The 16,897-nt window shown below is 41.0% G+C and overlaps 1 protein-coding gene across 6 annotated transcripts in view; it reads right to left on the bottom strand.

Annotated features, from left to right (window-relative positions):
* Positions 1–16,897, bottom strand: part of LOC144516758 (inositol 1,4,5-trisphosphate-gated calcium channel ITPR1) — an 87,286-nt gene that overhangs the window by 18,165 nt on the left and 52,224 nt on the right. For all 6 annotated transcript variants that reach the window (XM_078248341.1, XM_078248342.1, XM_078248344.1 and 3 more), the window contains 13 exons: positions 14,297–14,480; positions 13,848–14,101; positions 12,486–12,686; positions 12,286–12,396; positions 11,831–11,926; positions 11,487–11,633; positions 11,181–11,288; positions 10,874–11,066; positions 7,105–7,227; positions 3,637–3,812; positions 1,563–1,727; positions 692–881; positions 493–585 (listed from right to left, as the gene is read on the bottom strand). In XM_078248341.1, the coding sequence (XP_078104467.1) occupies positions 493–585; positions 692–881; positions 1,563–1,727; positions 3,637–3,812; positions 7,105–7,227; positions 10,874–11,066; positions 11,181–11,288; positions 11,487–11,633; positions 11,831–11,926; positions 12,286–12,396; positions 12,486–12,686; positions 13,848–14,101; positions 14,297–14,480 (2,041 nt within the window). The remainder of the gene's footprint in view (positions 1–492; positions 586–691; positions 882–1,562; positions 1,728–3,636; positions 3,813–7,104; positions 7,228–10,873; positions 11,067–11,180; positions 11,289–11,486; positions 11,634–11,830; positions 11,927–12,285; positions 12,397–12,485; positions 12,687–13,847; positions 14,102–14,296; positions 14,481–16,897) is intronic.

Raw genomic sequence — 16,897 nt, 5'->3', positions numbered from 1 at the left:
CTGCAATATATTTCCTGTCCTGCCTATGCACCTGTCTATACTTTGTATATCACATTGCACTTTTCTGCTTTTTTTGCACTTCTGATTAGACGCAAACTGCATTTCGTTGTCTTTGCACAATGACAATAAAGTTGAATCTAATCTAAAAAAAGAAGAAAAAAAAGGCCAAGGGTATTTTAAGGAGACCCTTTAATAGATGATTGCCAGTTTTCCACTTGTCTTTTTTTGTCTTCCAATTTTCAAATATGTTGGCAGTATACTTTAACCCCAGGCTTTTTTTAACCTTGCAACCAAATTTAACCACATTATAAACTGAGCTCATTGTTACTACGTTTTGATAAGTTTAATTCATGACGTGAAATCCACACAAGAACACAGAACATTCAAATATTATTATTTATAGACGGATTGTTTTAATAAATTAAATATTTAGCTAAAGATACATTTCTCAAGCTAAACCCATGTAAAACCCAGTGTTGCAGTATACATTACCTTCCGGCAGGGCTTCTGTGGCGCAGTTCTCATCAATCCCTCCCTGACACATTCCTGTTGACAGAAAATCACTGGCCAGACTGGCTCCATTTTCTAAAAAGTAGGAAGGGATAGTGCATAAGTTTTCTGGTCTTTTAAAATGAACACCAACAATCAGGCTTTTTGTAAAAATGATAAAATGACAAGAATCTATCCTCACTTAGAGTCGCGTTGGGGATACGATCCACCTCCAGGATGAAGTCGTCTTTGAAGAAAATGTAGCCAACGATGGAGAACAGGTAGACCAAGATGAGAGCCAGGACAGCGGTGAGCACGATGGAGCGTCCATTACGAGTCACACTCTTGATTACATTCAGCAAGGTCTCTTCTCTGTATACCAGGTCGAACAGCTAGAGGCAAAGCCCACATTACAAAACAAAAGGCTAAATATGCGGCAATAGATTTGTTGTAAAGTGTATTAACGTTTCTCAGAAGGCAAAATCTGAAATTACCAGTATGAATGACCAGTATTTGTTGCAAGGTTAACATGAGGTTACACAAGAATGCACAAGTGGCAAGAAACAAGTGTGTCCAATTAGATTTTCATTATGTGGCTTTTATACTTTTTTCTCTTGTGCTGAACCCAGTTTTCTCAGTCTGACATGGTTTTCAGCATCTTGTTTTTCAAGAAATATGGAAATATGTTGCGCCGCATCTGCAGAGGAGCTGCTTGGTTCTGTGTGAATGGAAAACATCTCGAAATACTGGCATATTCATTCTGACACGTTATAAAGCAGACCTGAGGCCCAGGCATACAGCACTTAACACCACAAAAACAAGAAAAAACAACAACAGAAAAACCATTACAGGACCAAATAAGGAAACTTCTGGCTTGCAAGTAGGATATGTCCTTGAATGCACCATGATGGAAAGCTAACGCTACATTCAGAGAGAGAAGTCATATTTTACACATGGTTATACTCAAAACCTGCTGCTCTTCACCTACCTCTTAGTAGGTCTCTGTATGTGTGTTTGTAAAGGTGTTAAATTCTTAGTATGTGTGTATTCACAGGGTGTATTGTTTCTCTCACCAGCAGACTGTAGAAAAAGACGTGGACAAACACCCCCAGGGAGCAAATGATGAGGTAAAGGAGGTGGTAGAGGAACTCAAAATCCAACACCATGGCTTTGTAGCCTCGCGTGAAAGTTCCTCGGTTTCCCACAAAACTTATCAGGAAGATGATTTTATTGCACACCTGAAAGATAGAAAGTCAACCTCTCTTTAATAATTAGAATGAAGGACGATTAACCAATCATTATTTTTATATTGAACTAGAGACCCTTTTGCAAAGGGATCCCACCAGTTGTGACACCAAATTGGGCCAGGGGGGACCACACTCATTTTCAAAGTCGGCCTTCATTTTCATGTCAACTACACACCTGTAAAGTTTTGTGACTGCATCTTGCACAGTTGCAACGCTATCGCAGTGACAAAATCTGGCCGCAGACATATAAACAACTGGCAACGTACTGAAAACCGTCTCTGCGGTTGTTAGGAGCTAAAGTAGGAGTCTCCAGGACCACATTTTGCCATGATCACACAGACACACACACAGACACACACACAAACACATACACACAAACCCACACACACAAACCCACACACAGGCCAGTGCAACATGGTGGGTGTGAAACGAAAGGTCATCATCAGTGCATCCTTTTAATAATGTAATCTATTTCTGACTAAGAATGAAACTAACACTATTGGAGGCTATTTGAAAAATCCACACAGCTGCAAAGAAACGCAATACTTGGTTCAAAAATGTCAGGGAGACATTTTGACTACTGATAAGCTGCATGTAAACTAGATTTTAGTGACCAGATTACTGCAGTCCATGCAATGTGTTCTCTAATTTTCCTGCATTAACCTGATCTCTCTCCATAACCCCGTTTCTTGTGTACATGTAAACGTAGCGATTGAAGGGATAGATGATATAGGTGTGTGCAAGACTTTATTTTGTGTGTGTACGTGTTTGTGTTTAAGAACACATCTAGAAAATCCCTATGGGCCGATCCAGTGACGCACTTCACACCCCAGCCAGACGCTGCCAAGGAGAACTGTAGGGCCATGGGGTGACACCACAGGCAGACAGGGCACTGGCCTGCCAATTGGGCATGAGTGTGAGTGAGAGTTAAAAGAAGAACTGGAACTAGTGTGGTGGAGGTTTCTCAGTATGTGAAAGTACATTTGGTAGTGCGTGTGAATGGGAAAATAGGAATGGTATGTTTTTAGCATTTCTCTTTAAGAGTTTTAGAAACATTACCAACAAACCACACAAACACACAAGAAACAAACACAGGAGAGATAAGAAATGTTTAAAGGGTCAGTTCACCCAATATAAAAGAAAAACATTTTACTTGCCCTCAGTGGAACCTAGCCACGCAGATAGTTTTGACTTAATTTGTCCAGGTTTTGAGATATTCTGAGATTTCTGCCTCTAGCCCAATACAATGGAGGTAAATTCATTTCATTAGAGGTGCTCACACACTGTCAACAGTTTTCATAGGGACTAACTCCTCTGTAGTAATACTTCCAATACAAACTGTCCATAACTAAGTCTTTGAAGTATCCAGAGACATTGTTTCTGGAAAAAAACGTCTTTACGGTTAAATTTTTTTTAATCTAATTTTTAAATGCAATTATTATCATTGTCAATTAATCTGTCTATTTTCACAATTATTTGTTGAGTCCATGACATGTCAAAAAATAGTAAGAACAAGCTAATCACAATTTCTCAGAGCCCAAGGTGACATCTTCAAGTTGCTTGTACCAACAATCCCAAAATATTTAGTTGACAGTGATATTAAAAATTGAAAAAGCACCAAATCCTCACATGTCAGAAGCTGGAACTAGCTAATGATAGTCATTTGTGCTTGAAAAATGACTGAAACAATCAAATCGATTATAAAAATAGTTATAATTGATTAATTGATTAATCAACTAATTATTTCATCTTACAAAACTCAATTTCCTTTCACTGCATTGGGGTGGCAACACAAATTTCAGAATTAGATATCTTAAAAGTCGGGCAATTAAAACCCAAACTAACTGCATGACTGGATACCACCACTGAGTGAACTGACTCTTTAAGGCAGACTACTCACATTGAAAGCACCCAGAAGGAAGAGGGTGGGCTCAAGGCCAACAGAGAAGATGAGACGGAGGATGGCGATAATGACGAGGGCACGTATGCCCAGCGGTTGGGGCATGATGATAACGATGACCAGTGTTGCCAAGACTCCCATCCACAGCAGCGCAGACAGGTGGGGATCCAGCATACCTGCGGACCATAAATGTACTATTAATGCACATTCAAGCTATAAAGGATACCTGCTAAAAAAATGCTATATTTGAAAACCCTGTTATATAGTGAATTTGCCATATGTGTAATATGACTGTGTCATGTTGCAAAGATGACAGTGCAGTTTGCAGCTTAAACGAGGCCTTGTCTGGATCAACAGATCTTTAACTGGTTTCTACTAAGTTCTGCTACGGGCCTTTATTAGTGAAACTCTGAACTAAAAGAGAGCCAGTTGCAGAATATTTAAAAGTATACAACGTACTTTTTTGTGTATGTGCGCGTTAAGCTTTGGTAAGAGCCTACCTGATGGTACACTTGATCCCAGGGTCAATCCAGGATTAGTGTCCTAGTCAGGGGTTTAATGTGGCAATGTATCAGTCAAACTAAACCTTGCACCAGGATTGATCACCCTGAAAACAAGGCCACACCCAAGCTGCTGCCTCTGTTACTGATCCCCTTTTCTTAAAACACAGAGATAACATGTGTGCAAGTGTATATGTTTGTTGGCGCTCTATAAGTACTGGTCACATATCAACCTCACAGAACATGGAAAAGGAAAAATGGATGCATGTGTTGATGTTATAAAAAGGTAGAAAAAGATCAAGGGAAAATAAGAAAAATGGTGCAAAACCGCAAGTATTAAAAAAACAGAGAGAGAGCGAGAGAGAGTGAGAGAGAAAGAGAGAGAGCGAGACAGTGAGAGCAAGAGAGAGAGAGAGAGAGAGTTGTATTGGATGAGAAAGCAGAAGGGGAATAATGCGGGTAAGGGAGCCCTCCTTTCCTTTTCTCCCACCTTGCCTACTGTATCTCTCTCCTTCCCTTCCTCTCCCTCCCAATCCCTGTGGAGATCACATGACAGGTGCCACTTACATAACAGCCACCTCTAAAAATACCTCAGCTGAAAGATTCATGAGGAACGAGCAAGGAGCAGCACACAGCTCCAGTGATGTGGCAGACTGAAACGTGACCTCACAAACTCTGTAGCTACCTTGCACTTGGGTTTAATGTGCAGGCAGATGATTGTGCGCAAACATCTGTAAAATCAACAGTTGAGAAGGCTGCAAGCATGCACTGTCTGTGTATGCGCATGTGTTGAGTTGAAAAAGCAGCAGTCATGCAGGCAGATACCACTGACCTAGATCTCCTGCTCTTATAAACCTCATTCTAAAGCCCCAAGCAAAGTAGAGTAGAATTGGAGAGCAAGCACAGTGTGTGTGTGTGTGTGTGTGTGTGTGTGTGTATGTATGTGTGTGTGTGTGTGTGTGTGAGTGAGAGAGATAATAGTATATATATATATATATATATATATATATATATATATATATATATATATATATATATATATATATAGAGAGAGAGAGAGAGAGAGAGAGAGAGAGAGAGAGAAGGCAGGGGCCCAGAGCTATAGAAGAGCCTGTTAAAGCAGGCCAAAGTTATGCTGGAGTCTCACGTGATGATGTCCTGCACACAGAAAGAGTTCCAGTGCAGAGGAGAAATACAGTCAGACTTTACTCATGTTTTGCACTCAGATTTGTATTACAATAACTACAGACAGCATGAAATTTTAGTTCTGTCACAAAGTTAAAACTATAGTTGCATGACTTATTGCGCTGTTGTTTTTGGTTTTAATTGTTCTGCTCTGTTAGCAATTTTTTTTGTAATTCACTACAAAATTAATAAAACAGTATTTTTTGTAACCTAGCATAATTCACAATTCCACCAGATAATTTGGCAAGTTGTAAAACAACTGTAAAAAGATGTATGCAAACTTGTTCACAAGTTTATTTTGATCGTGATTATTATTTGAGGGTGTAAAACAACTCATATGAGATGTACGGAGATATTGGATGTTGAAGATTTATTATTTGATGTCTTTAATTTGCATTCTGATTCTCATATTCTTTGTCAATCTCTGAATATCAGTTCATAGAATAGGTAATTAAAATTTGTAAAATGTTTTGATAAAAACACAAAAAACCACAACATTCATATGAACCCAGTTAGCATGGAAGAGATTTAGATGGAAAACTGAACCCACTGACAGAAAAGACAAATATCACAGGAGGAGGATTTGGTCAAGTACAAAACATGATTAAGACTTTTTGTTTTAAGACTTTTTTTATTTTTTTACTTTTTTTTTTATTACCTGATACGTTTGTGTATGACTTTGTCCTAAGCTTTGTTTATGAGACAGGTCGCTCTTGTGTTTATTGTAGTTTGTTATGCGTTTGTGTCCATTGAGCCAGTTCAACAATGTTCTATGGGCCTAGTTAAATAATGCTTTTAACACTTATCTCAGTAGTTGGGTGCTGGAAGCCTAGAGGTTGAGACGCATACCATATAACCACAAAGTCTCTGGTTTGACCTTCGTTGCACGTCATACCTATCTCACCCTCCTCATTGTTTCCTGTCAGTTTTCTATTTCTGTCAACCTGTTCAATGAAGGGCAAAAATGCCACCAAAGAAAAAAAAAAAAAATCTTTCAGTGCACATTTTTTTGTTGTATAATTCAGGCAAACACCCTGTGTGTGTGTGTGTGTGTGTGTGTGTGTGTGTGTGTGTGTGTGTGTGTGTGTGTGTGTGTGGGGGGGGGGTCTATGTCGGAGGATTGATGCATTAGTATTATTATTACTATTACATCAGCATGAGAAAACATTGAAACTCCCAAATCTACAATTGGGTACAAGCCAGTCTATGGTACAAGCGTGGGTTGCAAAACATGGCAATAAGTTGGGTTTTTGGCTTCTACCTAATCTCTGCTTGTATATTGAGGCTTTATTGCTGGCTGTAGAAATGAGTGCTACAAATTCAACATAGCCCATCAATGTATAGGAGATCCCCTCCATCTATTCTTTTCTTCTCTTCTCCATAAGCCATAAACACAACATTAAAATGTAATAGGCTGTTTGTAGCATAACAACCTGTCAGCAAGCCCCTGTTCTTCCTGTTTTGAATTGTTGAGCGCATAACCTTTGTTTGACCCTTGTTTCAAAAATAGTCTAAATGCAAAAACAGTGCAATACATACAAATAAGCCTCTCGAATGCTGCATCAATACAACAGTAACATGCATGAAATAATTTACTGCAGAAACGGTAAATGTTTCATATGCATGAAAGAGGACCAGGACTATGCAGATATCTACTTCACAGTAAAAAGCGTACAAATTATTCTAACGTAAGTGAGATCATACAGCAAAATTAGTAATAGGATGTAAGCAGTATCAGGGTTGACTTTTGAAAAGCTTGTTCTTACACTCATATGCAACTGACCTGCATGTACCCCCTCCAGGGGGTAAAAGAAGCAGACTAGCAGGTTCATGAGCACAGCCAGGTTGAAGGAAACGTTACTCCACACGGACATGTTTCTGGAGCACCAGTACAGCACGGGTTGGGCTAAAGAGGAGACACAGTGACACATTAGACATGTTTTTCAAATGTGATCACATACAATATGATTTAGGTAGATTGTGTCTATAAAATGAAGAAAAATTGTAAAAATCGTGTGTAAATTCAATGATCCCGAACTCATCAGAATGCTTTTTTGTCCGACCGTCAGTCCCAAAGTCAAAGATGTTCCACTCAAATGATACTCAGAAAAGAAGCAAATCCCCACATTCAAGAAGCTAAGACCAATATTTGAGAAATTATGATGAAAAAGTAATAAAACCATAAACCTATGATCAGAACATTTAAAAAAACAACAACTGTTTAATCAACTAATTGTTTCAGCACTAAATTGACTATCACATAAAACCAACGTGTGAACATGCTGTAGGGTGAATTTGAGCAAAACTGGCTTAATTCTCCCTTGCTATAAAGCAAATAAAAAAAATAACAGATAACCATAGAAAAAAAAAACAATATGTTGAAATGTTGACACTGAAAATAAAGTTTTGAAAGATAAATATAATAAAACATGCCACTTTGACCTTTGACACAATCTGTCTTTTAATAGATTATGTTGTGCTGTGTGGAAAAGAGAAACAGATGCAGGGACTTTTCTCTGTCCATCCCCTTTTCTGAGTAAGAGACATAATATGGCTTTGTGTGGGTATGCTGTCTCGTACGTGGATTCGAGTGTGGGTGCGGGTCTGTTGTGTGTGTATGTTTGTGAGCATGAGCAAGCACACTCTCAGTTGTGATTCATAAGGTTACTGTACAAATGTTTCAGGGCTCAAAGAATGTGGAAAGCCCCTGTCTGCTTTTAGAGAGTGGAAACATGCATACACATAACACGAACACACACAGGATGACATTGTTAGCCCTGCTGTCGAATTGAGGATACGCATCCATCCATCCATCCATCATTTTCCATACCCGTTTATCCTGTTCATGCTTGTAGGGATTGAGGTCTATCCCAGCATGCATTGGTCAACTGGCAGGCTACACCCCAGACATGTCCCCAGTCTATCACTGGGACACCTGGTCACAAAACCACATTCTGAGTTTCTGATTGACCTAACCTGCATTTCTTGCATTTTTTTCTTAAGTTTCTCAGAACAACAATCTCCTCTTCTCTGAAATGGTATGACAACTCCATCGGCATTATCAAAAAAGCCCACCAAAGACTATTTTTCCCGTGTCCAGAGTGGGGATGCTGCAGTTCTACAGATCTGTGATAGAAAGTGTTTTCACATTTACTATATGTGTGTGGTATGGAAAGTCCACAGCTCAAAAGAGGAAGCAGCTGGACAGAATTGTTCACTTTCTCTTGACTGTTATGCTGTGATTGCCTGTAATCACACAGAAGTAAGTACACCATACCTAGAGATTGGCATGGGGTACTTTCCATAAAATCATCTCTCAATGCAAATCAAACCAGCTATTAGCCTATCTGAAATAAAACCATGCCAATCTCTAGGTATGGTGAAGGGTATGTGATGATGTGGGGCTATTTAATTCCAAAGGCCAAGGGAACTTTATCAGGATGCATAGTATCCTGGATCCATGAAATAACTGGCCTTTAAAAATAAAAATCTGCCTGCCTCTATGGGAATTTAACATATGGGTGTACTTACTTATGCCCCCTGTATTTTAAGGAAAAACATTTATTTATTTACGATACATTATTCATTCACAAAGAAAATTGGTGTCCTTAAAGATTGGATTTTTCCTCATTTTTTTTAATTAAGGCATTAAGGTCAATTTCCAAAAGAAGATTTTTTTATTCCTCTTTTTAGTCAACTTCAGCATGGGTGTCCTAACTTTTTCACATGCCTGTACATCCATTCAATACTTTATTGCCATACTACTTACATTTGTAGTTGTTAGGAATTTGCCTCAGTGTACTCATGACAGAACAACAGGCAATCACAGCATAACAATCAAGAGAAAGTGAACAATTCTGTCCAGCTGCTTCCTCTTTTGAGCTGTGGACTTTCCATACCACACACATATAGTAAAGGTGAAAACACTTTCTATCACAGATCTGTAGAACTGCAGCATCCCCACTCTGGACAGCCCAAACTTTTTAAGCTGGCACGGGAAAAATAGTCTTTGGTGGGCTTTTTTGATAATGCCGATGGAGTTGTCATACCATTTCAGAGAAGAGGAGATTGTTGTTCTGAGAAACTTAAGAAAAAAATGCAAGAAATGCAGGTTAGGTCAATCAGAAACTCAGAATGTGGTTTTGTGACCAGGTGTCCCAGTGATAGACTGGGGACATGTCTGGGGTGTAGCCCGCCAGTTGACCAATGCATGCTGGGATAGACCTCAATCCCTACAAGCCTGAACAATTTTAGTCAACTTTAGCATGGGTGTCCTAATTTGTTCACATGACTGTAGAAGGAAACACGTACACAGGCAGAACATGCAAATTCCACACAGAAAGGCCCGGCTGGCTGACAAATCATTAAGCCACCATTCCTCTAAAAAGTTGGGAATATTCATCACATGAATTAAGCTTCAAGTTAATTTCTGGGGGGAAAAGTCAGGGAAGTTGTGCACACTAAAATCTGATTAACATCAGAAGACTCTTAAAAATAAACAGTCACATTTATGAAGAGAATAAAGCAGTCATGATAAACCAACAAGCTCACTAAATTATAACGCCGTTGCTACTTGCTGCTGCACCAGCTGTGTGCACTGCACAGACTTCTCCCACCAACCCTGTCATCTCCTATTAAGATACTTGTCAATGGCATCTCTTGTCTGAAGCATTATTTGCAGTGTTGAAATAATTAGACAACTGATCCATGAGTTTTTTAACAGAAAATGAATCAGCAACAGTTTCAACAATGGACCAATTGTTTGAATAACATATCAAGCAAAAATGCATTTGCCTCCACATTTTCAAAGAATAAGAATTTTTAAAGTTTTAGTTGGTCAAACTAAACAAACAATCTAAAGACATCACACTGGGTTGAGTTTTGTGATGGGTATCCTATCCCTATTTTGTGATTACTGAATGATTAATGATTAATGGGTTTCCTCAGGAGGGTAGCTGGCGTCTCCCTTAGAGATAGGGTGAGAAGCTCAGTTATCCGTGAGGAGCTCGGAGTAGAGCCGCTGCTCCTTTGCGTCGAAAGGAGCCAGTTGAGGTGGTTCGGGCATCTGGTAAGGATGCCCCCTGGGCGCCTCCCTAGGGAGGTGTTCCAGGCATGTCCAGCTGGGAGGAGGCCTCGGGGGAGACCCAGGACTAGGTGGAGGGATTATATCTCTAACCTGGCCTTGGAATGCCTCGGGATCCCCCAGTCGGAGCTGGTTAATGTGGCTCGGGAAAGGGAAGTTTGGGGTCCCCTGCTGGAGCTGCTACCCCCGCGACCCGACCCCGGATAAGCGGATGAAGATGGATGGATGAATGATTAATCTGTTATTAACACTAATTAACAATGAACATAGTTCATTTAATCATGTGTATCCCATATGTCAGCGGGGAGCATTGGAGCGTTCTGGAGCACTTCTCACTGGATCCTGTGCTTCAATCAATTGCTGTGAATGATGAAAACTCAAGTGAATAATCTTTTTACAAAAGTGGTCCTGTATCATCTGACCTAACTGAGCACTACATGCACCACACATGCTACATCTTGACTCCCACCTCTGAGTTTCTTCTGCCAGTTCATCTCATTGAAGAGGTCCTCCGCTCGCAGGAAGAAGTCGTTGATCTTGCTGCCCTGCTCGTCTCTCTCTGTGGTGTAGTAGACTCGCAGCTTTGACTCGGAGGTCAGGAACTCACAGATGTTGGGCACGGGAAACACTATCTCCTCCATGGTGCGGTCCTGGCGCACAATCTGAAAAGAGAGACACAGTCACCTTGGCCTCTGTAGGTCCACATTATTGTATATTTGCAAAGAAACTGCTACTACAGAGGGCTTCAACTAGTGACAAGAGTTGCGAGTTATGACCTCTATCTGAGCAGTGTGTTTGGCGTAGAACTCCAAGGCCTCATCTCCCTCTCCATTGGCCCCTCCTGGCTTTAACATCATGGACAGCTCCTTATTATGACGCGCCAACTGTACAGAGGACACACGGCCAAGAAGTGAGCTTGTCACAAAAAACCGGACACATGGATAACGTGTGTGTCTCATCACATTCCTGCATGAATGTAGAGATTCATTCTCATCTTTTTAATAATTGTAAAATATTGTGTGTCATACTATGCCTTAAAACATGGTATTCTAAAAGACATGTTGCAGAGATGAACGGCAGACCTGGTGAGCTAAAATGTAGATGTTGTGTCCAACATTTCGGGGGGAAGCGGCATCGTGTTCCTCCTCTTCCCCATTATCCTCCTCCTCCCTTGTGTCCTCTTCAAACTCTACCTCTCCCTGCAGGTAGGCCTTCTTTATCACCTCCACCTACACACACACACACACACACACACACACACACACACACACACACACACACACACACACACACACACACACACACACACACACACACACACACACACACACACACACCTCTGTGCTCTGTGATACTGAACAGCCAACAGCAGCTGTTGTATTTGAGATGTAAAAAGCAGCTGTGATGCACAAAATCATTTCCTCACCAGCTCTTTGGGCCTCATATTGTACAGGATCCTCTCTGCGTTCTCACTGTCATGGCGGCTCTCCATGATGGCGAGCAGCAGCTTGGATGCATTATTCTGATAGTAAAAAAAAGAGAGAGAAAGCAGGCAGGAGAGCTGCAAGATAAGAACTTCAGCTCTGTCAGTTTCTACATCCAAGGAAAACGGACAGAAACCCTGGTGCTCTAGGGAAATGCATTCTGCAGCTATTTGTCTTGGCAGGCAAGCACAAAAGCTAGTTCAGCTCAGACAAATGAATGCCCAGCTCTTATACTAGAAGCCTGTTAGTGATATTCCATCCTGCTGTGAAAGGAAACTTATGGACAGTTTTCCCCCCTAATTTTTGTCCCAAGACTCAAACTTACACCATTCCCCTTGTTTTAAACAAAGGTGTAGATCCTTCCTCCACTTCACAAACTCCAACCCCGCCAACTCACCTTAAGCTCCAACACCAAGTCCATCCGCTTTTTCCCAAGTGGGTTGATGTCATTAAGGATCAGGGCGATTATGATATCAATTCCATTGGATTCGTGTGTGGCAATGCAATTCTGGAGGAAATAGAAAAACATTTATGAAAATGACAGATCTCGGACAGCCCCAGACCTCAGATCAGATCTGTCGTAGTCTCTTTATGTACCTGGTTTTCATGACAGGGGCCTTGGCAGTACTCTGTGAGACTCTCCAGAGTTTGGTTGATGAGGGCAACGTTCTTCTCATTGATGTACAGTCCCAGTAGACCGAGACCCCCTGTGGTGCTTCCGCAGATACAGTCCAAGAACTGCAGAGTCTCACACACAAGGTTGTAGTTGTTCTTATTGTTTTGACAGCGAAGGAAGTTCTGAGGAGATAAAAGTGGTTGGGTTTGTGTGACTGGGATAGGGCTGTGTGGACTGAACTGGATACAAACCAATCAAAAACCGTTGAAAACCAACTGGAAAAACAAAACAGTAAAAGGTTTAGCTAAGAATTAGTGCTATTGAAAACCCACTCCTCTGTAAGTCAAAGCTCAGTGGAAGTTTCAAGAAGACCAAAGACGGAGCGAGTTAGCACCCATATTTCTGTTTTAGCCCTCGTCTGTACTGTTGAGCTCGACTGTCCCATCAGAAGCGTGCCACTGTGTCAGCAGTCACTGCCCACAAAACGTATCCTTTGTGTGCTGCAAATCTTACCAATAAGGTTTGTGCAATGACAGGAACAAAACTTTTTACATTTTGAACAAAGCAACGGTGCTAAAAAAGTCAGAGATAATAACAAGACCCACAGTATAACAATTTCTGCAAAGTACAAAAGAGGTCAACCTGCTCTCTCTTTATAAAAAGTTTGTGTGAAGTACTTCTTTCAGAGAGAGCTATTCCTGAATGGAGGTAAATAAGGAATCATATTACATTACATACACAACATTTGCTGCCATTAAATTAGCTTTGCCAAGAGAGAGGCCAACTGAGGTGGTACATACTGAATGACACAAGAGGAAATAATATTTTAAAGACATTGTAAGACACAAATTGCACAATTACTTTAATTATCAAGTGATAAATCTGCAGGCATCACTCTTAGGTTTGCATAATGCTCTAAACCTAATGAAGTTCTCCAGCTGCCTTCTTTCTGGAAGTGACAGTAAGACTAAGAAGTAACTGAAAGCCACCATTTCCAGGCTCAGTGAAAGAGAGAGGCACATACAAAAGGAGCATGCTCACTGAACACAAACTGAAATGAAGTAGGGAGGTTTCCTTTCATACGTCTATGAATAAAGATTTGCCAGAGAAGCCCACTTCATAACCTAAAGAAGTCAGGCCTGACCTTTCATACAAATGACAATGATGATTAAGGGATGTAGAATTGCTAATAAAACCATTCAACCCGTGTTTAAAATCTGCAGCAAAGAAGAAAAAGCATGCATGGATAAGACGGCACAACCACGGTTTGGAGCAAGAAAGGTACTGTAGCCAAGTGTGATCCAGTCTAATGGATATCTGTGAAGGATATCAGTCTGTCCCACCTGTAGGTCACGGTTGTGATTCTCACAAAGCAGCTGGAGGAAGCGAAGGATGGGCTGCATGATGACGATTACAAAACTCATTTCTCCCTCGTCCTGGTTCTTGTCCCCAGTGCTGGGCTGGCCGTCGGCTGAGTTGAAGTGGTCCTCAGGGTCCGCTTCACGCCGGTAGGAGTTAAAAGCCTTCTTAGTGGCAGACGAGGCCTCTAATAGCTGTTCTTTCACATCCTCTGTCATGACCACCGCTGAGTCTCTGGCTAAACAGAAACAGGCACCAAACAGGGACTAAGGATGTAGTCAAAACCCACATAAATCCTCTTTCTACTATGGATTTGCAAATACGTTTTAATTATCTGGGATATAAATTGTAGCTTGTCTTAGCATATTTTGTTGACATAACAACACAACCTGACATTCATTAATACTTCAGATCATAGTGCGTGACCGCCGACCTTTTTTGCGAACAGGGACGTCTTTGTCCTGGCTGTCATCATCTCTCTTCCTGTTTCCCAGGTCGCTGGTATTAACTGTCACCGTGGCTTTGATTTCCAGCTGGGCCAGCTTCATACGGTCATAGAAGACCCGGAAGAACTTTTCGTATTTCTTGTCTTCTGTCAGACGGCAAAAAAACGATCGCTGGACACAAAGGAGAAGAACAGAAAAAAGGGATTACGGATCTTATTGTCTGCTAAATGTCATGCCAATCATTCGTCATGCAAAAACACAAGTTCATCTGGTTCCAGCTTCTCAAATGTGATGACGGACAAAACAAGTAATTTGAAGATGTTACCTTGGAATTTCTGGGAAATTATAATGAAAAATTTTCACCGTTTTCTGACATTTCATAGATATAAATATAAATTATTACATGCATTACATAGTCAATACTTTATTTCCCCCTCCAAGTTTGTATTATGCAACTGATAAGTTATTTAGAGTGCAGTGAACTAAGGTCAAAACCAGTGAACGTGATGTTGGAACAGGGAATATAGACTTTAAGATCTAGTTTAGTTTAAAATTCTTTGTTTGTCTGTGCACACATTTTCTATCACAATTTTATACTAAATCATCACTTAATAGAAGGACCGGGCCTTCACAAAACATCATATAGCTATAGTAAAGCAAGTATGGCTTTACTGCGATGGGAGAGTTTAAACGCTGTCATTATTGCTCTGGAATGGGGTCATGCAAAAGCCTGCAAGCTCAATGCACACACCGTGTCCCAACCCACAGGGCTGTTGTTTTGCTGCCTATAGAAAGGCTTCGAGTGGTAGAAGCAACCTCACCACTCTATCATGGTGAAAAATGACACAAGAGAGAGAAGCCTGGCCTACTTACTGTACACAGATAGAGAAACAGAGATAGTAGGGAGCGGGAAGAAAGAGAGCTAGAAGCGAAAGACGGACACCAAAGAGGGAATAAGCGAGGAAAAATGAGATGATTGAGAGAGGGGCAACGAGAGCAAGAGATAGGCAGGGAATATAATCAAACAGTATCTAGGCCAATTCTTAAAGTTGTTACATAACCATCTGTCTTTCCAGGTTAGATGTAAAACAGGGCCACTGGAGGAAACAAATAAATGATAGTCACAAGGAAAAGAGTAAGCAAAACAGAAAAAAACAAGCCTTGTTTCTTCTAACACTGACACTGTGAAGGTGTTTATACTAGGTTTATCTGCATTGGAATTTAATATGAAACACACTACTAAATGTTTTGATTCAAAATTGAAAATAGTGATCAACCAATTGGGTAGCCAAACAAGAGAGTGTATGCAGCTTATTAACAAGAACACAGAGCAGAGTTAACAGTTTTGCAGCCAAATTTCTTCCAAAGAATCAATAACATAACCATGTGCCCAACCCCGGCCCTCCACCACTGAGCAGCAGCCCTCCTGCACGTACACACTCTTCCAACACTCCGCGACAAGAAGATGGCAGATTTTTCTTTTCTTTTTTTTCTTTTTTTTTGGGGGGGGAGGGCTGCCGAGCAAGGCCGTCACTCAAACAACGTCATGACAGAGTGGAGAGCGCAGAGAAGCTCACAACTCACAACATGCCTAAGAAGGGAGGTGTGGACAGGGGGAGGGGGGTGAGGGTAGGGCACTGATGGCCATTCCTGCCTCACATTACAGTGTCCTCCAACAGGCAGCTAAAGCGTGGGGCCTGCAGGGGGGTGGGAAAGGTGAGGCATGAGGCCCAGGTTAACACATCGATTCCCCCACCCATTTACCATTACATAACTCGTACAGACACATACACTTGTACTGTACAAGCACATGCAAGCTGGAGAGCGCATACGCTAATACGCCCACTGGCTTTTACACTCACAAAATAAGGTCAGCTGTCTGCACATGCCAATTTTGAGAGGACACGCCCACATATCATACATGCACCATACTACAGTATTCTCCTTAAAACTCTGCGACTGCCAACTTCATTCTTATGTAATCACATTTATTTTCCACTGCCTATCATTTTATTAATGTCACAGCCACATCATTGGCATATCCCAGGTTAGAGACACTGCATTCAGTCAAACTCACAGTGCAGGGTTGTTGGGACTAGCACCATACTGGCAGCCGAGGTATTTCATCTTATGGATCAGGGTTAGCTGAGATATTATGTTTCACTGCAGTAGAGGTGAGTTTGTTTGATTGATGGTGAATGGGAGGTGAATGTATTGGTCATGTAAGAGTTATTCATTATTGTGTTCAGCAGTGAAAGTCTTCACCTGCAGCAGCAGACTTAAAGAGTCATTTTTTAAACAGCCTGTTTATAAGAACTGAGCTGAGTTTAGTGGATTGAGTGAGTCACTGAAACAAAGACAAAGCCTTGTACATAAAGCTGTAACACCACAGTGAAGAAAAACACCACAGCAAACTTTCGTTTTTTGGTTTCTTTAGAATTGTATGTGAGATTGCGTTTCAGAATGAATCAGAAATGAAAAACCTAACCTTTCATGTCTAACCACATTGCTGCCTCTGTAATGTTTCGATGCTGGTCCTTACAAACCCGGTGACAAAATCTGTGCTGCCGCATCAAGACACCATCTGT

This window comes from Sander vitreus, chromosome 4, assembly GCF_031162955.1.
Source record: "Sander vitreus isolate 19-12246 chromosome 4, sanVit1, whole genome shotgun sequence".
Lineage (NCBI taxonomy): Eukaryota > Metazoa > Chordata > Actinopteri > Perciformes > Percidae > Sander > Sander vitreus.
Note: the sequence above shows the minus strand (reverse complement) of the source record. Positions and strands in the feature narration are given on the sequence as shown.